Below are 27602 nucleotides of genomic sequence, written 5' to 3'. Positions count from 1 at the left end.
CCAAAGAATGGATATTCGCCCGTTTTGTAAAGACTCAAGGCAAACTTGCCTTGAAAAATTGCTAACTGAAAAGCTAATAGGGGCAGTTTTGCAACAACCAGTTACAGAGTCTTTAAACCCGGAAAACTGCTCAAACAGTGATCTTACGAGCAGATATACTGGTGGAATAAATGCAATTGACAAAGAAAAATTGGCGGTGCAGGTGGGGGAAAGTCGCATCGGTGAGTCTTACAAATCAATTATAATCACCGAACCTATTGTCAAGTTTGCTAAAGAAAATGTCTCACTCACTGATAGTGCTATACTTACGAATGTAATAACTGGGACGGTAGTTCCTTCTCCTGAAGTGTGTAATGTGTCTGGCATAACTGTAAGTGATACTTCAACCTCGATGCCACCTGTGGATTATGTGTCCCAAGATTTTCCTGTTATTGATTTGGAGATTAATTCCTCTGCTGCACTCTCTCATACAAGTTTGCAAAACGTATCCAAGTCTCCGGCGTTATTTACGAACACGAGCCCCATTGACTCAGATGCAAATCCTTCTTTTATCGCTCCAACTCCTAGAAGGGCAACTGGAAAAGTCTCCTTGGACAGGCGCCTTAATGATTCTCGAACTGTAAATACGAGTATAGCTCTTACATCCATGAACAACGCTATCTTGGCGTTGGCCAAGCTTTTCGAAGTTCTGGTTGTGAAAGCGGACACACACTCAAATCAGTTTGACCGGATATTTGAGAACCAGCTTGTAATATCTAATAGATTAGAAAATCTGATCAACACAAACGTACTAACAACATCTACACGATCTGTGTTCACACAGACGACACCAGCTGTCGAACCTATTGCTCAAGAGTTTCAACCTATACCGTTTATCCTGGAGCCTATAGTGGACTCCATGGAAATGGAAATCGAGCCAAAAATTAAAACACAGAAGATCCCCACATATGCTTTATTTGACACTAAAAAGGTTGAGAACTTTAGTATCAAAAAACCACCCTTACAAGAACAGACAAAGAAAACAAAAAATATGAAAATGGGGAGTCGTCAACCCTCACAAGTCAAAGCTTTCATTAATAAAGTTTCAGCTACAAGCACCCTAACTATAGCGGCATCTAAAGCTATTACAAAAAAATATGCGTTACGAAAACGTATAAAAAAAGTAAATACACAGCCAGAACCTGACTCGTCTAATGTGGCTCCAGCATACAGCCCTCTGAATAATTTGATTAATGCAGCAAGTCAGATCTCACGTAGTAACCCTACTGAATTAAGTGGGAGTTTATTGACCAATGACGCACACGGTAGACGTGATATAATAGCTACTGAACCTACCGGCAAGCCGCTGGCGACTCAGATCGTAGAGGGCGATGACCAGCGTCGCAAAGAAATACGAAAGGCTGTGTACGATTATTTAGCCTCTAAATCAATCCCAAAAAAACTAACTTTCCCGCAGGTAGCCTCAGCCAATGTGCAGTCACTTGCGTTGGACACAGTTCCAATTTCAAATGAACCAACTTCACTGGACATGGGGGAAGGGCTTTCTACTACTCCCCTCCAACCTACATGGAATGCGAAGTCTACAAAAAGTGTCAGGATAGAGGCTCCGGAGACTAACGTAGCTCTTACTGGTGACATGGAACGCCTTTTACAGACAACCATAACGAAATTCTTGGAGGCCTCTATGGCCTCTCAAACAGCCTCTATTTCAAATAGACATAACGGCGCACCTAAGAAATTGAATGAGCCAGTACCATTAGCCAAACAAAAACCTACCGTTGCTCGCACTAAACGGCCGGCGATACATTCTCTGACCCTTAGCTGCTTGCCGACGCCAGCTACACAGTATAACTTAAATCGGGCATCAGTCCTGGCAATTTTTCATGATATTCCAGATCTTGAGGATATAGGAACTGTAGACATCGAACTTGTGGAGTTCCCAGACGCTTCCAACCAATCCCTAGTAAATCTATGGATTAATTCTAGGGTGGTAGTAAACACAATTTGGGCTGCGAAATCTCAAATCACTGATCTAGGCTTTACACTATCTGCAACCCCAGAGGCAGTGGAGAAGACCTCTACATGCCGTCCGCTACTCCCAATCCAGCAAAAAAATCGATTCCAAGAGCGATCAGAACAGCCTTGCAGCTGTCAATGCCAGTCGAAGCAAGGATAGCATACGACTCTTGAACCACCTAATCTCCATTTTGCTAGTTGGAATTCCAGAGGGCATCGTCATTTAATCAATAACCCCACGCAGCATGAACTGAATTATGATGTCATCCTGCTCCAAGAATCCTGGTTAACCAGTACCCCTTCTTGGGACAATTATGATGTATGCTTAACTCCAGCACTAAAACAGCGTTTGGGACGCCCGACATCGGGTCTACTAACCGCTGTTAAACAGTCCTCTGGACTAAAAATAACATCATGGTTTTGTCCGAATCAGTTTATACAAATGACTAGAGTGTTGGGAGAAGGGTTCACATGTGCGATCATCAACATCTACTGGAATCCTGCGGGAATTTCTGACGATAGTTTATTTGAATCCCTGGCACAAGCCTTTGACTTAATCATGTTGGATGGGCTTGTGGACTTGATCTACATGGCAGGAGACTTAAACTTACATTGTCTAGGCCCATATACTAAGTCGGAACAGAAACGACTTGATATGTGGTCAATGTTTACTAAGGCACGCAATCTTCACATGCTGAATGGAGCCTTTATACATGACATTCCTCCTAGACCTACATGGCAGCGGGCCAATAGCAGTGGGATCATCGACTTCACTTACGTTAATGGGAAGATGTTAGATTTGGTCTTAAATTTCTGTATAATTGAATCCAAAGCAAGCGATCACAACATTCTGCAGACAACCTGCAGGAGTAACAAAATGCCCTTCAAGTCCCAACCACTCTATCTTAAAGGGACACATGAAGTGAACCCGGCTAGAAATCGAGCGAAGTGGTCGGAACATTCACTAAAAACTTTTAGATCAAGCTATTATGCTAATCTAACAAATAATACCATGAGTGAAATTGGGTCTGTTGATGTTTATTACGACCTAATGCAGCTTTTTTCATCATCTTCTATTAAACACAAACAAAAACAAACACCGCACTTACATATTTTTAATCATGAAGTCAAACTTAAAAAGGCCAATGTTCGGGCTGAGAAAAGAAAGGCCAGCAAATTCCCTTTGGAATTACGTCAGGCTACTATTGTGCGAATACAAACAAATTACAGAAACTGGGCAAGAGGCATGAAAGCTAAACTCTATCAGAGAGACGGGGAAGATATGCTAGCCTCCTTAGCATCAAAAAATCTGGCCCGCTCATGGCACATTATAAACCAAATAACATCAGGTCATCAAGTAGCAATCCAAACAAACGATGTCTCAGAGGACTTATGGGTAAGTCATTATTCTGACCAATTTACAAGTGTCCAAGCATTTTCAACCAGTTCAGTAGCAAAGTTTGACGCTACATTTAATTTACGTTTCACTAAAGAAGACATAAAACAGCTAATAAATCAGGCCAGTAATTCCAGGGCTCCTGGTCCAGATGGCCTATCTAACAGACACTTAAAACAATTTCCGGATATTTGGGCGGACATTTTATGTCTTATGTTTGAAACAATCAATAAATCTCAAAGAATTCCCTCATCCTGGAGACAGTCGATTCTTATTCCAATATATAAAAAGGGAGATCGCGCATGCCCGGCAAGTTATAGACCTATATCATTATTGGATGTCTCAGGAAAGATTTTTTGTCGACTCATCTTACGAGATTTACAAGAGTGGACCAAGAATCACTGGAGACGAGATCCCCTTCAATCGGGCTTTGTCACTGGTTTAGGAACATGTCCTAATATTATTACTATTAATATGCTGAAAGCCCAATATTCAATTAAGAAACAGACTTTATTTTTTGCATTCATAGACTTCCGGGCTGCGTTCGATTCTATAGATCGAACTCTTCTTTTTAATAAATTGAAAGCGTTCGGCTGCCCCAGTTCTATTTTGGCCCTAATTGTGCAACTACACACTAATACGACGACGCGCGTTCGACTCACACGCGAGGGCCTTTTATCAGCACCTATTCCGACATCTGTCGGACTCAAACAGGGATGTATTTTGGCATCCACATTGTTTAATCTTTTTATATTAGATCTAGGCTTGGCCTTTCTTGGTATTAACGCTGATGCTCCTGAGTTGGGTGGTCGACGCATCCCGTGGATGCTCTATGCAGACGACTTAGTTTTGATCTCACAGACACCAAAGGGTTTGCAGAATTTGCTAACTGCCCTTTCACACTATGCAGTTTCAAACTTTCTCAAGGTGAATATAGCCAAATCTCAGATTATGGTGTGCAAACCCCACGGTAAAGGTAAAACTTACAATGGGCCGTGGTTTTTACAACAACAAATCATGGAAATTAGTTCGAACTACAAATATCTGGGTGTGTTCATTCAAAATACTGCCAGCCATGTTACTGACTCACACATCTTAGACACCAAATTGCTGAGCCTTATATCGCAAGCAAAAATTTTGATATATAAATATGGGAAGTTTACGCTGAAACATATTCTGATGTTTTTTGAACAAAAAGTAGTTCCCATCTTGCTCTATGGTGCAGAGACAAAACTATATTCCGATGACAACTATTGGAATAGACTAGAGGCCACTTTTTGGAAAAAGGTGCTGCGGCTTCCAAATTGTGTACCTCTACCTATACTAAGATTTGAATTGGGTCTGAAATCGCTGCATAGCAGAGTGAAATGGAAAATGTGTGTCTTTTTTCGGAAATGTTTGCTTGGAATTACTGATAATAACATTTTGAGCACAGTTGCTTGCCATTTAGCAGGTTCCTTTGCCTTTTTTCCCTTGAGATGGCGAAACCTGGTTATAGACACACTAGCTAGAGCTAACATCTCCTTGCAATATCTTATGGACAATCCAACTAGCGCTAAGAAAAAATTATTTTGTTGGGATTGGATTATAACGCATGAATTATGCGTAAAGTATAAAGACTTTGATTCAAATCTTTTCGGCCCTAAACGTGTAGGACAAGCGGCTGGATACTTGCTTAAATGCCCTTCGGCGAACATTCGTAATAAATTCTTACGTGTCAGATTGAATCTATACCTGACAAGAGAGATAATGGTCAGACATAAAATTATTCACGTGGATCTTAACTTTTGTCGCTTTTGCAAAAAGCAAGGTGTAAAAGAGTCTCTTCAACATTTAATTGTGTCATGCCCACTGTTGTATGATATCCGCCAGAAATACTGCAAAAAGCTGTTTGAATTGTACATGGAGAAGGATGAGAAAGAGATTTGGAGTATGTTATTTAAGAGTACCAGATTCTCAGTTATGAAGGCTATGGTGCACTTTTTTGAAAATGTTCTATTTGATGAGATACAATTATAAGTATCTTGAATAGACCAACTAATAATGTGAATCCTATAAATGTAAAATCTAATAGCTACACTTGGACTACTGGTCTTTAAGATGATCTTTTAGTTAGGTCGACTGGTTATAATGATGATTTTAAATCTCCTACACAAACTGTCACGCAATCGTATTATTTGTAGACAGAAAGTTGTAACTCCTCACCTTTGCATCCTTCTGTTTTATCTGTTTTATCTTGTTTTATCTTTTGTACGTTTAATATGCCTAAATGTGGAAAAATTTTGAAAAGTTGATGTAATCAGCTATAACAAAATAAATAAAAAAAAAAAAAATAAAATAAGTCTAAAAGCCAAAGGGTAGCAACTTAGAGCACCAGCTATATTGTCAAATTTTTTTAAGGGTGAACCCCTTGATGTTAAGGGTATGCTGGTGGCACATATCCCTTTATCTCTCTTTCTTGTTTTAAGAAAAGGGGGATTGCGCCATCTGTGAGCAATTGCTAGGAGCTCACTTTTAAATGCAGATTCAGTGTTTAGTTTTCGTAACAGTCTCAGTAATCGATTAGTGTTGGATAACTACAAAGCACAGTTGGGCCTCATTACGGGTCCAGCGGTAACCGTGCCGGTTAAACCGTCAGGTAGCCACTGGACCCGTAAACAGTTACCTGAGTTGCCGGTAACACTGGGGTATTACAACACTGGGGTATTATAACCCCGGCAGCCAGAAAGTCAGGTGCCGGTAAATTGTTGTCCCCCATTCCTATAGAGTCCCATAGGACTCTATGGGAATGGGCACCACGGAAACACCGGCACCGGTAATAACGGTGCGGTGCTTCCCTGAAACTCTGTGGGCGGGTGCCGGTCCGCCCGGCAGGTCAGACCTGCCTGGCGGGTGGGCACCCGCCCAGCAGAGGTGTACTTTGCCGGTCTGGAAACAACTGTGCCAGTAAGCTCACCGGCACCGTTTTTTCTGGACCGGCAAGGTTGTAATGAGGCCCATAATGTCTCCCATGTCAGACTGTATGCTGGGAATAGACTTACTGAAAGGCCGAGGGGAGTTGTTCTGAAAGCTTCTTTTTGCCAGACCAGTGTCGCCCGTGTGGTCTTGTAACCAGAGAAACCTATGAGCAATGGCATCCGGAATTCACAAAAAGATGTTAGTCAGAGGTCTTTGAGAACAGACACTTAATGATTTAGGCCACAAAGCCCACAGTAGGGTGATGAATAGAAGCAACATAAATTTCTGGGGGAGCTGAGGCTTCCCGTCACTAGTGGCACCTGAGAGTCCACCTGCAGCCTTACTAGGAGAGCGGAAGCATCTTCTTCCAGGTCCCAGATAATGTTAGTGGCGTAAGGGGGGAACAGTTAGGCTGACAGAAGGTCTAACGCTGCTGAGCTAGAAAATAATGACCCCCTTCACATTGCATCTATCAAGGTATATCAGGGGGTGGCCCGTCAGAAGTGTTAAACAGCTGTGCATAAGTTGATGTGAACTCCAAAATGATTTGCACCTCACTGTAATGATCATAGCAGCACGTGAGTTCCCTGAGTAGAGTGGATTCATTAGGACAACGCCAAAACCACTACAGTAAGGAAGGGTGCCAATTTCACAGGGCTCCATTTCACCCTTCCGACTAGGATCAGTGGGTGCATAAACACAAGATGAAGGATTTTAACAGGAGCTGTGCACAGGACGCTAGCCCAGTCTATGCGTGTGGGAACATTTTGGTGCTGGGGTTTTCATTGTTCTTGTTTGCTCAGATTGTACATATGTATTTCATGCATTCATTTAGATGTTTTGGTCTTTGAATTGCCGTGTTCATTTTGTGGTTGCAAACCTGCATTAGCATTTCATCTCTTTTTGTCTGGATTATTGTGTATTGCTAATGAATTGTTTATATTCAGGTAACTGTGCTCTGTGGTAAGCCTCCTCTTTCCAAATAGTTCTGTTCTTTGACGTTTGGGTGGAGGTCTTTCATCACTACCCGGTTGCCCTTACGCAGGAGGTATATCATTCAGCTATATTACACCTTATATCATGCTACATTTCAGGTGTACACATGCACCCTCATGCCTTAAGAAAAGAGGTAGCAGTGGGTGGCCCCCAAGATTCTTCTGTGTGGGCACCTTTTAATGACGTATTCTTTATCCTTATTCCGGGGTCAGCTCTGCTGACGAAGAACTACTGTGCATTTAGTCCAAGAGAAAATAAACCAACTATTGCATGACCTGATGGACATTTGTAGCTAGTTTTCATAAATGTGTTCTGCAATGTATACCATTGTTATAAGCCCTTTAAATTAAATACGCTGTAAGAAAACCCTAACAAAAAGCCCTCTGCTTACTTCTATACAGGGTCTCTGGTTACTTCACAATCCATCCCACCTACACGTTTTGGCCTGAGCAGGCACTCTGGTTCTGTCTCTTCTTCACATATTAAGCACAGTGCTGCCAAAGAACAATCGAAGGGTAGAGTTTCACTTGGGCAAAGTGGTTTTATGCAAGATTACGATGAGGAGCAAAGAACTTATGGTGAGGGCTTCCTCGGTGAAGGTAAGAATATGGAATTCATTGGAGAAAAATTACTTTGTTTTAGCTCATGTAAATTAATCTGAGCACATTTATGTTTTTGGTGGTCAGTACATCTCAAGCTATAAGGTGGCATAAACCCTTAGACAAATACAGTGGTATTGGTCATGTCTTTGAAAGCTGATTGTTAATCTAGATTTAGATTTCTGTGAACTAACAATCCTTCATGATAAGACTTTGCTGTGTTTTTCAAGTGCCTAGAATATCCCTCAATGTTAGCCGGCAAGATAGTGCAGTGGGTGAAGCACTTAGCCTAGACACCTGTGTTCAGCCTGCAGGACACAGATTCGAATCTCGGCAAGGCTGCCTCGGTCCTTCATGCTTCCGGGTACCAAAAAAGCAGTACCATAAAATTGGGTAATGATAGCAGGACTTTTTACAGAAGGAGTAGTGATCCACATGAGGTCTACATAAAAATTGATTCTAAAATGTAGGTCCCATATGAAAAGGCCAACAAAAAGCAATGTTTTCCAATGAAGTTTACCATCAAGACACTGCCTGGTTATTCATGGTCAGATAACGTGTAATCCCATTTGTTCTTACAACCCGAATATTTTTCTAATGCTGTAGTTGAGGATACTTTCCTCCAGCACAGGTGTTTGTTTTTACTTTTTGTGTTATTTTGTCATGATTTTTTGTCTTCACTATGCAAGGAAAGTAAATGTTACTGAACCATTTTTATGAAAGCATGCATTATCTGCGATAGGACCATGAAGTATCCAAGTGTATTTTTTGTAAGGTGCTGTAGCCTAGAGCACACGGAGGGGGAAAGAGAGAGTAACAAAGCCCTTGATGATCAGGATGAGGCAGGCTGTGGTGATGCTCTCATATTTCTTTTTCTACAGTGGTATTTGAAGCTGAAAAAGGAATGCTCATTGATGGCTCAGCCCTCTCGTGTGTTTCCATTGCCTATTCCTCAGACGTGCAATGTATGATTTCCACTGCTATTTATTTTTTAACAAATCTCTATCGAATAATTGGCAACGAAACCGATATCATCAATCATTTTCATGTACAGTCTTCATTTTGCATCATTTAAACAATTATCCCCTCTACCGACAGCAGGAAGCCAATACAGTACATTCAAAATGAGCAACAGAAACATCATAGGCATTATCTGGGTACCATCGAGAGCCTCCAATCCCTTAGAGCAGTGTAGGAGATTATCTTCTTTATGTAAGGGGGGGCCCCTACGCTACGAAAGCAATTGAACTAACTGCAAACCACATGCAAGAGTTTCTAAAATGTATGTACCAGTTTCTATCCAACCATATATGTTAGTGCTTGCCTCTTTGTTACTCTGTTGCACGGCAATGCACCATTTGACCGCCAGCAAGAGTTGCAGGGTCATGTGCGAAAGCTTGTGTTGGCGTCAGGTTGCACTCCTACGTTCAAGAGAACTCATAATGGGTCTCAAACGCATATAAGAAATTTAGCTCCCCAGACTCCGAACAGCAAAACCAACACCCTTTGACGACATGGCGAACAGAAGGGTCTCAGGCTTTGGGTCCTTTCATTTTTATTCAGGATAACACTTTTTTTGGTTTGTAATTTTCATCAATAATAACATTGAACCAAACTTGGCAGTACTGCAACATTTTGAGTAAGGGCTAGACAATACATACTATAAATAATATCCCTTGTACCGTGTCACACTACTGTTGTGATGTTTCCTGCTCCAAGGGTACATGATCCCTGAATACGTATTATTCACTCTGCATTTCATACTGTAGTCATGTCATGTAGGGTAGACAACAGGTAGTTCTGGTAAGGGACACAAATGTTAGATGTTTGTGCACACAACGGCAGTGACTGTATGTATGCTGTCTCCATATCGTAGCAGTAGGCCACATCTGAGAACCAGTCCAGGAGCCTTTGCCCACCAACAGGTCATTGCCACTCTTCTGCGAGCCAAAACCAGTAGGAGGCTGACTAATCTTTCGTGCAAAGCTTGGAATTGTCTTGGTGAGTCCTAGCATTGCTATCTCTGTAGAGGCTACTAGGTCTCCCTGATCATAGTACCCATAGCTGAGAACACCTCTTCCTAGAACCCCAATACAGCTGAGCAAGACCACACTAAATGTAGAAAGTCTGCATGCACACATTTATATTGTACACATTCATGTGGAGATTCTTGATTGTACAGATATATCCTTTCAGGCATGAAATAGGTTTGATGTAAGTATTTCAAATGTATCTGTTTATATCTTGTGTTCAAGAAACCCCCTTTGTTTATCTGAGTACATATGCCCATTCCTCATCAGACATGGTTCTGCCCAGGTCTCGTTCCCACCTGATTCTTGAGGCCTGCATGTTATTCCTAGTGCCCTGCAGGTGTGTCTTGTATAGTTCTGTAATCAGATGCCCCTCTCCTTGTGCAATCATCATGTCATGTAGGACCAGGAATGTAGGGGGTTATTCTGGGAAAGTAGAGAATGGAGTTTTAAAGGTGTATTGTATCCTAAAATACATGAAAATGTCCAGTGATGCCATCCCACCCTTCTCTAAATGTATTTAGGGACAAAAAGGAGTCTTCTGGAAAGAAGCCACCAAACGAGGTGATCCCTAAGCTGTTTGTCATAATTATATATATTCTTTCATGTGTTATCCCAATCCTTGATATATACTTGACTGGCAGCAGTGGAGAGTGTAGGTGGACTACACCAGTGTCTTTGCTAGTCTGTCAGGCTGGTACGCTACATGCAACTACTTTCATTTCCTTGCCTAAAGTCCTTCCAGTCGATAGAACGACCAAGCGTAGTAGTGTTGGGGCTGCTATGGCTCTCTCAACCTGAACATTGTGTCTATCTGGTCTGGGAGAATACCAAAAGGAGCCTGAGCTACCAGGTAGAATTTCTCAAAGTGAGGCAATGCAAGGCCCTCTTTATGAAGGGGAGCGGTTCACTTGTCCCAGCTTATCCTTGCCTGTTTGCCCGTCCACAGTAGCATGGTCATTAAAACCTTTAGACGCGAAAAAAGGATACTGATAGAATCAGTGAAATATTTGTAAACAAATATAGAAACTTTGGAAGCACCACCATTTGGATTAGAGCTACTGTACCCATTAATGATAGCGGCTGACCCTGCTATCTTTGTATTTGCATTTGGAGCTTATCTAGCGCTCTTCCATAATTTTCCCTGTAGAGCACCTCTGGGTCTATTGCAATGTGAATCCCCAGATACCTAGTGTTTTCCCTCTCCCGTCCATCCGAGTGTGCTCGGTCAACGGATAAATGAGACTTCCCCAGATTTATACGCAGTCCAGAACATTCACTGAACTCCTCTGAGTTTCATAATGGACTCGGTTCTTACGAGGATCCTTAACAAACAGCATTATATCATCAGTATATACCGAAAGGAGTAACCAATCTGTATATAATTATATAGTGCTATGGAGGTGTTGCTCTCTCAGTAGAGCAGCCAACGGTTCTATCGCCAGGGCGAACAGCATCAGCGATAAAGGGCATCTCTGGCCTTGTGCCTTTTCCCAATGTAAATGTCTGTGGCAGCTGCCTGTTAAAGTCAATCATCAACTTGGATAGATTACATACAATTGTTATCATAGTGACAAAATGAGTGACCAGTCCCAACTTCTGCAGTACAGCAAATAGAAACGGCCATTCGATTTAATCAAATGCTTTTTCAGCATCAAGGAGGACTGCGACAGCTGGCACCTCCTTTTTGTATTCAGCAGGACAACAAATCTTGTAAGCCTGTAAAATATATTCCTCCCGGAAATTAATCCAGATTGATCAGCTATTACTCATCCGTTCATGCATGGTAGCAATCTTTTCGCCAGTATCTGTAAATGTTACTGTCCAAATTAATAAGAGAAATGGGATGATAGGGGGAACATTCATCCGGGTCCTTCCCTGGTTTACATAGCAAGGTGATCGTGGCCTCCCTCATTTTCTCCGGCATAATACCCAGCTCAGTGGCTTCCTGGTAAACCTCTAACAAGTACGGCTAGTAAGTTGCCAAATGTTTTATAGAATTCTACGGCTAATCCATCTGTCCCTGGTGCCTTAGGACCTGGTAAACATGTTATGACCTCACCCACAGTTCTATCCCGATTGAGGGTCTCTCAAATTTCCAGAGGCAACCAGAGCAATTCAATATCCTCTAGGTACTGCTGAATTTGGGGTGCTGACCTCTTATTTTTGAGGGAATATAGGTCTCTGCAGTAATGTACAAAAATATCTGCAATCTAGTCCATTTTATATCTGTGTGCTGTGAGAAACCAGACATTGGGCCTCATTACAACCTGCCAGTCCTGGACCGTGCAAAATCTGTGACGGCAGTAAAAACGTTTCCGTGTCCGCAAGGTTGCGGAAAAACCGTCCGATTACACGCTGTCGGTCGCGCGCACCACACGGACTCGGAAACGTTGTTACCGCCGTCACGGAAAACCCCACGGAAATGGAAATAACGCAGCCACAAGTGGCGCAAAACCCGTGTCCGCCTCCGCCGCCACAGACACGTAACCGGAAATACCATGATCGCCAAAACAGGAAACAGAGAGGCGGCCATCATATAAAAGCACAATCCATTGCCATCCAGATTCAGCACAAGCACAATCCTAACTCTGAGAAGCCAAAAGGGACCACCAGCATGTCTGCCAGGTTTCCTGCTCAGAGGCAGCGCAAACAGCGCTTCAGCGAGGCAGAGCTAACCGTCTTGGTGGAGCACATTGTGGACAATGCGGAGATGCTGTTCAGCGCCGACCAACGGCGTGCCACACAGCAGCGGAGGAAGGAGGTGTGGGCCTAAGCTGCACGCAAGTGCACCGCTGTGGGCGTGACAGTGAGGCGCGTGAAGGACTGCCACAAGCGGTGGGACGACCTGAGGCTGAGGGTACGCAACCTCATTTCCACGCACCGCCAACGCAGCAGTGGGACAGGCGGAGGACCCTCTTCCCCACTGAGGCTGCAAGCATGGGAGGAGCGTTGCAGCAGCGTCCTCCATCTTGAGGGAATCCATGGGATCGGGGAGGCTGAGGCAGAAGTGAGTCCCACTTGCAGCTGCCAGGAAGGGTCCAAACATGAATGCCACATGAAAATATGCAGTTGTGAGTACTGGGCCAAAGGACCCATTAACAACCCCCCCCCAGGCAGTGCATGTGTGGGCCAAAGGACCCATTAACAACCCCCCCCAGGCAGTGCATGTGTGGGCCAAAGGACCCATTAACAACCTCCCTCCCCCCCCAGGCAGTGCATGTGTGGGCAAAGGACCCATTAACAACCCCCCCCCCCCAGGCAGTGCATGTGTGGGCCAAAGGACCCATCAACAACCCCCCCCAGGCAGTGCATGTGTGGGCCAAAGGACCCATTAACAACCCCCCCCCAGGCAGTGCATGTGTGGGCCAAAGGACCCATTAACACCCCCCCCCCCCCCCCAGGCAGTGCATGAGTGGGCCAAAGGACCCATCATGATCCGTATGGCAACCAATATCACAGAATGCATACACCAGCAATAAGTGACTAACACTGTGACTAACACTATTCAATGTACAATCTTAACGACGCATGTGATGCACCCATCTGCCACCACAACAACACTAATTGCATGCCCTTTGTGTCCCCACAGCCGTTTCAAGTGACAGTGATACTGCACAACAGGCCAGCCAATCTGCACCAGCAAGTACACAAGCCACCGCCACCACACAGGAGGATGTTGCCGGCAGTTCTGCACCTCTGGCCACATTACCAGCCACTACAGATGTTCCGCCCACCACCACCACCGACATCCCCACCGTCTCCACACTGCCTGAATCTAGACAGGTGCCACGGGAACCTATCATGGCCACCCAACACAACACCGAAGGCAGCAGCGCTGCAGAGGGGGCGGCCTGCAGTGATTACAGTGCCCCGCAAGAGCACTCGGAAACGGGGCCACAGGGGGAGATGCCCACATTGGAAGACCTGGGCTCCTTCCATGAGCTGGAGTTCAGCCCCACATCACTGAGGAGTCCCATGAGGTCGCCCACCCCATCCATGGCCGAACTGAATGCCCGCATGCAGCGGATGGAGGAGCAGCAGGCTACCCTCACCCAGCTGGTGGAGAGGCAGCTAGAGGAATCCAGGCTGCAGAGGGAGAGCTACAGCGCCTCAGTACGTCGCCTGTCGAGGTCCATCGGACGCTTTGCAAGCACTATAGTAACCCTTGCACGGCATGTGCGGGAGGGCAACGACCACACCTCCAGGCTTGTAGAGGCCATGTTGGTTGGCCAACAGGCACATCTGGCACGGATGCCCTCAATCCCAGATTCTGCGCAATCAAACACAACCACCCCATCCAGCTCCACTACTGCCAGTCCAAGGAGGCGCTCGAGTAGGCTAACGGGTCCCTCGGGCAAGGTTGCACAGGCACAGAAGCGCACACGGAAGTGATGGCATGTGTGTGGGGCAGTGCAGGACACATGTGGACTACAAGGGTGTGAGAGGGGTGGGCACGTTTGGGTGGTGGGGTAGGTAGTTTTGGGGGTTTGAGCAATGGGGCCTGGGTGGGGGTGGGCACGTTTGGGTGGTGGGTGGCCCCGGGTGTACAGCTTCCCTAACCAATGCACCTCCTTCCCTGTTGTTATTACATCAATACAATTTCGAATCAAGACATACATGTGTGGACATTGATCATTTATTTTGCAGTGCAACTATTAATTCATTGTCATCACCATGTTCGTGCATTTCTGTGAATGTGCTGTGACTCAAACGTAATGCGAATCAGGGCATCCCGTGCTCTCTGGCCATCATGTGGACCCCCAGGGGAGGCAGTGCATCCCTATCCCCCTCATCTGCGTCTGGTGGCATTGGGATGTTCCTGCGCAGGCATATATTGTCCAGCATGGCACATACGAGCGTGATTTTACCCGTCTTCACTGGGCTGTACAGCAGTGATCCGCCAGATCTGCTCAGACAGCGGAAACGGGCCTTCAGCAGTTCAAATGTCCTCTCAGTCATTCCACGTGTGCGGATATGTGCCCTATTGTATGCCTCTTCATGCCTGTTCCTTGGTCTCCGTACAGGTGTCATCATCCATGGCGTGAGTGCATATCCCGCATCACCTACATGGGATGTAGATGGGGGAACATGTCAGTGTTTGTGGCATCATGTCCTCATCTGCTGCTGTGCAATCTTGTATCATCATTCATTCATGCATATGTACCATGCAGTGTATGGAGGTATGTTTTGGGCATCACGATGTATGTCGCTAACTGGATATGGGCCTACACATTAACTTGCATGTTTACTGTGCCCTGCGGGTGACATTTGATTGTTTGCATGTCACGGTGCAGTGCTGTCCACACATGGCAGGGTGACTCCACTGTACGGAAGTAGTAAATACACGTCGTCTCATTTACACGCCTCTCGTGCCTTTTGAGGCAGTGTTTCAATTGAGGGTGGGTGTCTGCAGTGGCACAAGGTTCATGGGACAGTGACGGGATTGGCTGTGCCAGCGTGTGCACGGGCACATTGTTGTGCCCTGTCATGTCTTCCTTCATGATGTTTGGCATCCGCTGTGTATTTGGTAGATGGAAGGGGGGTGATGCATGTGCGGTCACAGCGGCACACTCACAATGCTCATTGGCCTGGACACACACACACCACTTCGACAGGGTTGTAGCATTGTCAGCTGTACTCACCCAATAGCCATGTGCTTTGTCCGGCATAGAGTTCCATGTACCGTGGCAACATGGAATTCCGCAGTACCATTGAGTCATGTGATGAGCCTGGGAAACGTGCGCAGCAGTGTGTAATCAGTTGCATGGCATCACAAACCATCTGGACATTCAAAGAGTGATACTGTTTCCTATTGCGGAACACCACCTCAATTTGACGTGGTACTGTCAGCTCAACGTGGGTGCAGTCAACTGCGCCTATGCAATTTGGCATGCCCGCTATGGCATGGAAGGCCAACTTGGTGGCAATGACCTCGGGGAGGGTGCGGGGTAGGGCTGTGTGTTCCGACACATGGCGCAACAGGGCATCCAGTACATGTACCAGGATTTTTGAGAAACAGAGTTGTGATATTCCGTACAGCTCACCAACCGTGTGTTGATAGGTGCCAGTGCCAAGGAAATGCAGTACTGAGACAACCTTCAGGAGGGGGGGGGGGTGGCGGTGGGGGTGTCAATTTGGCTGCTGATGTTGTCCTCAATCATGGCGGTGATGTGCAGGATTGTTGCACGGTCCAGCAGGTATAGTGTGTGGATCTGTCCTGGGGTGAGGTTCCAGGGTGAGGCCCTGATGCGTGGTATTGCTGGCTGGCGGTGGGGTCGGGCTGGCTGGGCAATGGGGTTTGCCATAGCTGCAGGGTTGGCTGGTTGCCGCCTGCGCCTCCTCCGCCTACGCCTCCTCCTCTGCGCCATTACTGCCACCATGTGCAGTGCTGCCTGTTGGTTGAGTAGGCCCAGTCTCAGTGCTACTAGACCTGCTGCCTGCATGGTTCTGTGTTGTGTTGGGCTGGGTGTGGCCGTTTTGTAGGCTCCCAGTGGCCTGCTAGGTCCAGCTGGGCTGATTTGGTGCACCTGTGCCCTAATTCAGTTCAGCAGGCAGTGTATAACGCCATGTTCGCGGTGGCGGTGGTTCCGCAACAGTGATCACAGTATTTACGCCATTTTTTGCCGGTATTTCCGTGTCCGCGCTAGTTGTGATGCTCACAGTGTTTCGTGTTGACGGTAACGGAGGGGTTTCCGTGCAGACAGACTTAACGGGACCCCTATTTCCGCGGTGGCGGTTGAGGGTGGTGCTATTACCGGGGCCGCGGTTCATGTTTGGGCGGACATGGAAACGGTGCCGGTATGGTTTTACCGGCAGTGTTAATTCCGGACCGGAGTACTTGTAATGAGGCCCATTGTCTCAACCACTAGTGCCTGGGGATATGTCATCCAGGTGGCCAGGGCACGGCCATTGCTTTTGGATCCAGTTCCTTGGGGTGGACCAATGCGGGAGGATCACCTGGATTAGGGGTCTTCAGGGAGTGGGACACCGGATGTTGAGACGGAGTATCCCTCTCCCTGTAACACTTTTTCCCCATCTTACTCTATGGGATATTTAGAAACTCAACCCTCCTCCCCCCTATTCCAGCACAAACACTTTTACATGGACATCCCGCTCTGAGAGAAAACGGACTCACACCTGAGCTGTGTACCTGACATGTCCCAATACTATGGTCAGGCAATTGTCGACAATCACTCACACCGGACTTCCATTACACTTCCCCACTTTGGGTCTTTTCAAAGAAACAACTTTATTAGGCAAGTGTAACAAATAACAGGGTTTAAAAAATACAGCAAAGTGTTCAAACATAATTGGCTTAAAAGTCCATCCCTGTTTAAATAGCTCAAACTAAAAAGATGTACTTCACCTATGAAGTATAAAGGTGCCCAAAGTAATAAAAACCCGAAAGTAAACTCACCTGTCACAACTAATCCTCAATTTAAAATAAAGATTTGCGGAATCAAAAGTTCCTCAAAAGTGAGCTTTTAGAATATCTAAATTAAATTGTGCATTGAGGAAAACCTCAAACTGGAACTTGTAGTTGCCTTCCCGGTGCAGGGTTTTTAGGCGAGGGATCAACTGGGTTGTGCACTTAAGTTTATAATCTGTCCTCTGGTTGATTCATCCCCTCTCTAGGTTTTTTGGCACATTGCCCCAATCTCCGGATGGAGTTCTCAGTTTTCGGATGATCACCCTGTCATGGTCTAAGGTCCTACTTATCCATGCTTTGGTTGCAGTTTCTTTCACCCTCTTCTGCGGTCTCCAGGTTTATAAGCCCATTGTGGGCTAGACCTGCTCAGCCCTGTTTTGGTTGTGTTTCATCCCTTCCTGGAATCTTCGGATTATCAGCCTGACATGGGCTATGGGCCTGCTCAGCCTTGTTTTGGTTCTCGCTTCCCTCACCCCCTCACAGCGTGTTCAGATTATCAACCCCAGGTGGGCAACAGGCCTGCTCAGCCCTGTTTTGATTCTCGCTCCTCTCACCCCGTCCCAGGGTCTTTGGGTTCTCTGGCTTTTGCCCTGCTCCTCAGCCAGGGATCTTGGGTTGCCCCTCTCTTCTTCAGGGGGCCTTTCTTCTGTGCTGGTTTTCCTACCAGGGTAATAGTGATGTTTTGCCTTAGGCTCTTCCACATTGTTTGCTTAAGTGGTGCTGCACAGGTACTCCCCTTCTTCCCCTGGATCTGTTAGTTTCCTCCAGGCTCTTTAGGCAGCATCCAGGCAGTCAGTGCTACAGGGTAGTGCTACACCCAGGCAGGAACTCCTACTCCTTCAGGAATACAGCTCCTCCTCATGCACCATCAACGGGAGAGAAGTACAGGGAACCTGTCCCAAGTTCAGAGTCAGCTGGCTCTACTTTTATAGCAAGACTCCTCCTCATCCTATTGGTCTGTGATTGGTGGAAAAGCCCTGCTTGAAGGATTGGATGGCAGGGTGTTTCCACTCTGGTCCTCCTCTGTTAGGCTCTGTTTCTGATTGGCCAGTTTGCATTTGGGTTAGTTCAGTTGAGGGTTCACTTTTCCTTATTTTCTTTTATTGCTTCTTGTTTTATCCTGGGCTCCTTTTAAATATTATTTGTCCTGTCCTTCGGGCTTTTGTTTTTATTTTATTAATGTAAGTGCACCCTGAAATGTCCCCATGTTCCTCTATGGGGATTTGAACCCAGGTCCTCCCATACAGCCTACAGTGCTCCAAACTTCCTGGACTTGTGCTGGCGCTGCCGAAGGAAAAGGCCAAGGCCTTTCCTCTAAGGCTCTGCAGTGCCTCTCTACCAGCATCTCTCATCTTCATTCCCGCAGTGCAGAGCATAACACCGTCCCGGTGCTCCAGCACAGGCATGCTGTGGGGCGGACACCCAGCTGTTCCACCACGTGGCGCAAGCTGTGCCACTGCTGCTGCCATCCTCCCTAGCGTCCTGGTCCAGTGGCCGGCTCCGCCATGTAGTTATGGGTAACTGTCTTGTGTGGATCGCAGCACCACGATTCACCACAACGCCCAGAAGACAGGGGTTCATTGGGAACAATTGGGCTCATTGTTGTACTTCATTGTGGAAAGCATAGTACCAGGAACTTCAGAATGGCCTTTGGAGTGTTACTTTCCAGGCGGAATGCCTCTGGATATCGAGTTAAGACAATCGACGATAACTTGAATGTTTCTTGTTCCCTGATTTTAGGTGTTCAAGTGATCCGACTATGTCCATGTTGATTCTGTGGAACCGTATTTTGGTAACGGACAGGGGTTGTAGAGGGGCCCTGGGTACATGTTAGGCAAAGTCTTTTGTTTTGACAGATGGGACAGCATGCATAAAATTGTTTCACCTCGGCATACACCCAGGGCCACTGCACTTGCTGATTTCTGCAACCACTCTTTAGCTACTGGATCTTTCCCCTCCTCCCTCAAGCAGACCCCACGTGTCCAGCCAACTACCTCCCCATATCTATCACCCTTTTCCTTGGGAAACTCTTAGCTGGCCTTCCCCCAACTTACCCAGCACACTGAATTTGTTGGCTGCCTCCACAACCCTCAATCTGGATTCTGAGCATCCAGAAGCACGGAAACTGCTCTTCCGAACACCTGTGAGGAACAGCTGGCATCTCTTGATTCCAGCTGTCCTCATTCTACTAGATCACTTCTCTCTATTTGATAAGGTCAACCACTCCATCCTCATAAAACGTTTCCATGATACCCTGGGTATCTTGGAGCGGGCACTGGACTGGCTGTCCTCATTGACCGTCCGTCCCGGGTTATTCTGAGCTCTTACTCCTCCCCTACCTCTCTCCACCTGCAGGGTTGCCCAGGGCTCCAACCTCTCTCCCTGGCTCTTTTAACACCCATCTTGCTCCACTGGCACTCCTCATTTACACCTTCTCCCCTAACTTCCAGTGTTACGCAGTTGAGACACAACTCCTCTTCACGCTTCTCTCTGACCCTCTCCTTAATTCGTCCATCATTCCTGACTGCCTATCTGCCATCCAGTCCTGATGCACTCCAATGATCTCTGCCTCAATGGTAGCAAGACTGAGATACTTCCTATTGGGACTCCTGCTCCCTCTTTCTTCCCCTCACTCTGGCCAGCCTCTATGGGCTCTGCCCCTTCTCCTTCATCTGAAGCCAGAAACCTTGGAGTCATCTTCAACTCCTCTCTTTCCTTCATCCCTCACATTCAGGACCTTGCCAAGAAGGCGGCTCATTTTCAACTCTACCCCCTCAAAGGAATTCTCTCTTTGATCACTTTCACCCAGAAGCTCAATGTTTCTAGAGCTCTGGTTCTCTCCAGGCCAGACTAATGCAAAAGCCTCTTATTCGCTACGACCCCTCCAGCTAATCTAGAATAGGACTGCAAGACTTATCCATGGCCTCAAGCCCAGGGCCTGCATCTCTCCAGCCCTAAAAACTCTCCTCTGGCTGCACTTGCTGCAAGGATCAAATTCAAATCCCTCTGCATCATCCATAAGGCGGTCTGGGGATGCAGACCACGCTATCTACAACTTGCTCTTACTAAATACTCTCCCTCCAGATCTTTATGTTCCTCCGGCACCAACTCTTTGTGTGTCAAGCGCTTCGCTAAACCGAGACCTGGGGGCCGATCTCTTTCCTCAGCGGGCTCCCTCTTATTGAACAGCTTCCCCCTTCCTCTTCATCTTGAGATGGATCTCCTCAAATTCCGGAAGCTCCTCAGGGCTTTCCTTTTCACCTCCTCTTTCCCTTCCTCTCTCCTCTGCTAATCCCACAGTTTGAGATTGGTGACCAGGGCTGGTCCCTTATGTGTCCTTTGGGGTCCTGGCCTCCCACACCCAATTGACTTCAGCGCTCCCAGCACTTGCTTTGGCACCCACCGGCCTATGCCACTGCATGCCTGCACTTATTTATTGACAGCTGATCACTCACCCAGGCACTTACGGCTCACTCCCTCATCCCTTCTCTTCTCTCTGCACTTGCACGTTCTTAATGCTCACAATGCCTAGTAGGGCCGCCTCTATCTTCCATTGTTTTAATTGAGTTTCGATCTGATTTTCGATCCCATGTGCCCTCCCTGTTGCCCTGTGGGTGCTTTGAAACACAATTTTCTTGTTGTATAATCTCCTTACAAATGGACAATAAATAAATAAATAGAATTGTGTTAATAGGGTCTTCTCAGTCTTCTACAAGCCCAGATAAACGGGGGTCAGGGGCGAGTGTGCGAGTTCCATCACTGCCTGCCTGATTTGAGTGGGCACCAATAGCTGTTGATAATTTACATCATTCCCTTCGGGATTGACACTGATTTGGTACAGTCAATCTTCTTTCTCAATGAAATCAGGTAATTGGTCTTTTACCCTCTGCCTTTTGCAACACGGACTTGCTGTCCTGCTCCAGGACGGCTGGGACCTGTTCTTTTGACTTTAATGAACTCCAAGGAGACAGCGTTGGGGACACCAGCAAGAGCTTTTACCCTCTCTCAGGCTTCTGTCCTCTCCCCAAACCCTGCCTCTTCTTTATCAGTCGTGTTCAGCGTCTCTACTTCTGGAATGTCAGTATCAAATTCTTCCCTCATATTAGCTGGACCACTACTTTCCCTGATTTCACAACAAATGGCTGCCATGCTCAGTTCGGCAGAAGCACCTTGACCTCTCCTCAAAAGTCTTTGTCGATTGCTCCTTCACTCACCTCTAGGGAATGCTTCTTGACCAATCTGGATTTTTGTGCTATTCTCCCATACGCTCCCTCCAATACTTCCAATTTCAGGTCAGTTCAAACCATGGCTTATGCTTGGGCCGGGTGGTTGTCTCTTCATTAGCATACAAGTTACATCAGGCAGCTTCTGAAGTGAGAAGAGTAAGCAAAACGGCCATACAAGTCAGCCTCACCGCTCTTAATATCTACGGAGAATGGGCAACCTCATTATTGGGGACCTAGCCGAATACCACTTGTGAAACCACGTGTCACAAATGCATAGAAGTGTTTCAAAGAACTAGGGCAAAGATGAAGACGAACGGGCAAGGCAAATGATTGCGCCCTAAACATCGCAATGTGTAATGAGTAAGGCCTGAAGAATAAGAAGGAAGAAACGCAACTGAAGAATGTTGAGTGATATTGGACTGTGACGGATGACCGAGGAGTGAGTAGTGGGAGAGATAAGGATGTCTTGCAACATATTCTGTAGAGCACACACACTATGATCTTCGCTCTGGCATCAAGCCAATTCCTAATCAATGAAGCATTGAGTAGTCTGGCTAGAGCAGGAGCTTCCTTATGGAGGAGGGTTTTGCATCATGTGCACCAGAAATCACAAACGCGCTTCCACTATTCTGATAGAGAAGCTGATGCCCGAGTGGTGGGGATCACCAGTAGCCCAGAGAAATTCAGCAAATTGGGCCCCGGCAACTAAGTCCACTGCAATATATCTTGTAAATCAGGGGAATCCTATGAAAGCCAATACAGTGACTATTGCAAAGAGACCTTTCCAGGATTACTACTAGCACACAGAAGATGTGCTGCTCTTTTGCGACCTAACTTAAGGTCATTTGCTGTCATTCATGTATAGTTTTGACAGGCAGTTTGTAATGTTATGTGTTGAAAGAAACATTTTGCCTTTCTGAACAAATTCTATACATAGCCATTTACCAGGCTTTGGTCGCTATCACCTAGTAGCATTCAGCTCAAGGAAACAGTTCTGATTATGTTATTAAAGAATAAATGAAGTATGCATATTGTACTCCTGCCACTCTTCAAAGAGAACATTTCACAGTTCAGAAAAATGACTCATTAGTGGTATCCCTGCGATTGTGGTCAAACAATGATGGGAAAAAGGGGGATTGCATCATCTGTGAGCAGTTGCTTGGACCTCACTTATAAATGCAGTTTCAGTGCTTAGTTTTTGTAACAATCTCAGAAATTGATATTTCTTTATTTTTATTTATTTGTATTTGGTTTAAAAACATAAACCTTTACACAATGATAACATAATAAAAAATGAAATTAAATACAGGTTAAGTTTCAAAACAGTGGGGTTAGTGTATTAAAAAAAACAAATCTTTGCCGAAAACACATCATACAGTCTTTTCCTTTTCACGATTCAAGGTCTTTGATCTCTTTGAGAATAGGGGCAGAGATGAAATTACTCCGGCATGTTAACCCAAAAAACCACGTATCCCCTAGTTGCCATTTAACTATACCATAGGGTAGGATAGAAATGAATCTTTCAGAGAAGTGAGCCTTTTTCACAAAACACCTTTAATCAAGAGATGACATTGCAATTTTTTAGAACTTGCACTACCGTCGATGTTAGGGCTATGTTATGGCCAGAGATTATTTTATCCCACAGATATTCTGCGATGATCCCCTCCTCCCGACTCACAAATTTCCTAAAGAGGGCCAGTCTCACGTTCCAAGTTCCCTCACATTCCATTAGGAGGTGTCTCCGTGATTGGTTTGAGGAAGTATCACACATTTTACATAACTTAATGGCTTTGTCCCCTTGATTCCACTTTGCCAATACTTCCCCACAATGTATTATATTCAATCTTATACTGAGGAAGTTGTTTCTCACTTGCTTATCTGGAAATTGCATCAAATAACGCGGGAGATAACCACGTTTTTTATCAACTGATAGAAACGGATTGATTGGAGATGATTGCCTCACTTTCGCAATTGTTCCAATCCAATCGAGTATTTCCAACTCTCGTTTTACCTTCAATGGGTTTGCCACTAGAGTCTCCAGATTTAAATCGACCCTTGCCAAGGACTCCTTCACTCTTGATTTAAGAATAGCTAGAATCTTTGATTTAGAATGTTCTAGATAGATTTTAATATCCCCATAGAGTGTGGAGTTTTCTCCCGTGATGAGATTAATTTCCAATTTGCCATACAGTCAAGTGATTTCAGACCTAGCTCAAATCGTAGGCTCCAGGAGGTTGTGCTAACTGGAAGGCCAAGAGCCCTCTTCCATAGCCGTACCTCCATGGCACTCCAACTTGTTTGCCAGAGCCTTTGTTTTGCCTTCAGGCCATATGAAATTACTGGGACCGCCTTTGCCTTATAGAATTTTATCATGGGTATGATGGAGAATTTGCAGAACTGAGTTTAGTTTTAGCATCTGTGATGTGAGCTATAAAACTTTCACAGCCACGTCTGATTCACCTTTATGGGCTGCTTGAGAGGCATAGATCTTATATCCTAAGTATGTTAGCACCTCTACCCTCGGGGTGGTTTGGCCTTCAAGAACCATTTTGTATAATGAATTATTTTCTGTGGGTATTTAAATACTACAATTCTCGATTTTAGAGGGTTTATGGTCAGTTCATTCAGTCTGGCCTACTCGCCCAGTTTAGATAACAGCCGCTGCAGACCTATTGCCGCCTTATCCAGCAGTACAATATTGTCTGCATAGGCCAGCCAGTGGATCTTTACACCATTTAACTCTGGACCGGCCAATGCAGACGACTCCTGATTGATACCCATATCTGCCACCTCTAAAGCCTGTTTGGTCTAAAGCCTGTTTGGAAGCGGGACAAGATCTTTTTGCCCTGCACACAGGTCGATAGTTCATTTAATAGACGTTTCATAAATAGCTTGCTCTCTGTGTCCAGGAAGGCGATTGGTCGATAATCCTTCGGATTTAATCGGTCGCCCCCCTTGAAGAAAGTTATCACCAACGCGATCTTCCATGAGGGTGGGAAATGGCTCCTCTTCAAGATCTCCTTGAAGAGTTGATATAGCAGGCTAGACCACATCCTTAGATCATTCTCCAGGACCTGATATGTGAGACCATTTGGACCAGCGGCTCTAGATGTTGATGATTTTAGAATAATATCGCCAATCTCCTCATTAAAGGAAAGGCTCCAAGGAGTATTTAGAGACGGGATAAAGTTGGACTCCTTGGATTTCCCAAAGATTCCTGTCAGGTATTCCACCCATCTATGTTCTGGTACTAGGTTGCATAAGGTGCTGTTGGTTTGGGGTTCTAGCTGCCCTACCACCGTCCAGAAGTTTATGGAGTTCCCTTCATTCAATAATTGCAGCATCTGCTCCCCATCTTTTTGTAACCGCAATATTTTATGGTTACCTGACCAGTGCTTATAATTTGCTCCTGCTCTTTTGACTTCCACATCATAAGTCTCTAAATCTAGACATGTACCCTTTAAACCTCCAACACATTTCCTTAAATCCCTTTTTTTTTTTTTTGTTGCTGGATAGCCTCAGCAAAGCTATGTACATGTTTCTGTTTGTTCCCAACCGCAGAATCGCTGGGGGCTAGGGTAGACCAAATAAATGTTGTATATTTGTCTGGGTGGCATTCAGCCTGCCAGATATGATCAGGGATTTTTCTTAGCTGATTATTCAGATTTTATTCCCTTTTGTCTATATTTGACTGTCCTGATGTTCCCTTTTTTACCAGACAAAACCTTCAAGTTATATATATACTGTTGGATAACTATGAAGCACAATGTCTCCCATGACAGGCCATGTGTTGGGACACGACTTCCTAAAATACTGAGAGGAGAAAGGGAGTTGTTCTGGAAGCTTCTTTTTGCAAGACCAGTTTCGCAAGTGTGGGCTCGTAACCAAAGAATCCTATGAGCAATGGCATCTGGCATTCACAAGAAAGGTAGGGCAGAGGTTTTTGAGAGCAGAACCTTAATAGTTAGGCCACAAATCCCTTAGTGGGGGGGGGGGGGTGGGTGGTATAAAGAAGCAACATCAGTTTCTGGAGATGCTGTGACTTTACCAGTGGCACCTGAGGGTCCACATGCAGCCTTACTGGGAGACTGGAAGCATGTTCTTCCAGGTGTCAGGTAATATGTGAGTGTCGTAAAGGGGTCAGAGGGGGGCGCTTAGAGTAGGGCTAATGCTGCTGAGCTAGAAAATTGTGATCCCCTTCACATTGCATTTATTAAGGTATATCGGGGGGTGGCCACTCAGCAGTGTTGAACAGACGTGCCGGAGTTGATGTGAACTCCGAAATGATTTGAGCCACACTGTAATGATCATAGAAGCGGGTGAGTTCCCCGAGTAGAGAGGATTCATTAGGGCACTGCCAAAACCGCTACATTAAGGAAGGCGGACAATTTGATGGTGCTCCATTTCCCCCTTCCAACTAGGATGAGTGGGTGCATCAGGAGTTGTGCACAGGGCATTAGCCCAGTCTCATTGTTTGCTCAGATAGTACATATGTACTTCATTCAGTAATTTAGCTGTTTTTGGTCTTTGAATTGCTGTTTTCATTATTTGGTTGCAAACCTGCATTAGCAGCATTTCATCTCTTTTTGGCTGGATTATTGTGTTTTGCTAATGAATGGTTTATATTCAGGTAAAAGCCTACTTTTTCCAAATCATTTTGTGCTGTGTAGTTTGGGTGGAGATGCTGCATCACTACCCTGGTTTCCCTTACCCGGGGGTATACCATTCAGCAATATTATGTATGCCTCCTCTCTAGCTACATTGCAGGTGCACACATGCACCCTCATGCCTTAGGAAAAGAGGTTGCAGTGGGTGGTCCCCATGATTCATCTGTGTGGACACCTTTTAGTGAGGTAGTCTTTACACTAATCCCTAGGTCAGCTCTGCTGACAAAGAACTACTGTACATTTAGTCCAAGAGAAAATAAACCAACTGTTGCATGGCCTTATGGACATTCATAGCCACTTTTCATAAATGTGCTCTGCAATGTATACCATTGTTATGAGCCCTTTAAAATAAAACGCTGTAAGAAAACCACAAGAAAATCCTCTTTGCTTACTTCTTTTCAGGGTCTCTGGTTACTTCACAATCCATCTCACCTACACATTTTGGCCTGAGCAGGCACTCTGGTTCCGTGTCTTCTTCACATATTAAGCACAGTGCTGCCAAAGGACAGTCCAAGAGTAGAGTATCACTTGGGCAAAGTGCTGTTATGCAAGATGACGATGAGGAGCAAAGTACCGATGGTGAAGGCTCCCAAAGTGAAGGTAAGAATATAGAATTAATTGGAGAAAATGTACTTTGTTTTAGCTCATGTAAATTAATCTGAGCACATTTATGTTTTTGGTGGTCAGTACATCTCAAGCTGTAAGGTGGCATAAACCCTTAGACAAATACAGTGATATTGGTTATGTCTTTGAAAGCTAAAAGTTCACAGAAATATAAATCAAGATTAACAAACCATCCTTCAGAATAAGCCTTTGGTGTGTTTTTCAAGTGCTTAGAATATCCCTCAATGTTAGCCGGCAAGATAGTGCAGTGGGTGAAGCGCTTAGTCTAGACACCTGTGCAGCCCCCAGGACACAGATATGAATCCCGGCAAGGCTGACTCGGTCCTTCATGCTGTCTTGAAAAGTCATATTTCTCCTCAGGGACCAGCCCTTATTAGCATAAATCACCCAATTCCACCAATTTACAGGTCCGCTCGTGCTGAGCAATGAACTCATGCTAGAGAAATGACACCTTCCGCATAGATTTTTCATTTATTAGACAAAAAGCATAATATAACATAACAGTAAATATAGCAGCAATTTAGCAATGATGGACATGCCAGTTAGAGAAGTCACAAAACATAGAGAGAAACAGTCTTACGCCCCTTGGATGGTATCTTCAGCGCTAGGAGACCCTGGTTGTCTTAAGCGAGCTGTTGCCAGCCCATTCAGATAACAG

At 45.4% G+C, this 27602-nt stretch overlaps 1 protein-coding gene across 6 annotated transcripts in view; it reads left to right on the top strand.

The window, feature by feature from the left end:
• Positions 1–27602, top strand: part of CENPT (centromere protein T) — a 1770416-nt gene that overhangs the window by 1385205 nt on the left and 357609 nt on the right. For all 6 annotated transcript variants that reach the window (XM_069655330.1, XM_069655348.1, XM_069655339.1 and 3 more), the window contains 2 exons: positions 7768–7965; positions 26723–26920. In XM_069655330.1, the coding sequence (XP_069511431.1) occupies positions 7768–7965; positions 26723–26920 (396 nt within the window). The remainder of the gene's footprint in view (positions 1–7767; positions 7966–26722; positions 26921–27602) is intronic.

The sequence above is a fragment of the Ambystoma mexicanum genome, chromosome 1p (genome assembly GCF_040938575.1).
Source record: "Ambystoma mexicanum isolate Mex_15411 chromosome 1p, UKY_AmexF1_1, whole genome shotgun sequence".
NCBI lineage: Eukaryota > Metazoa > Chordata > Amphibia > Caudata > Ambystomatidae > Ambystoma > Ambystoma mexicanum.
This window is presented reverse-complemented; position numbering and strand designations above follow the sequence as displayed.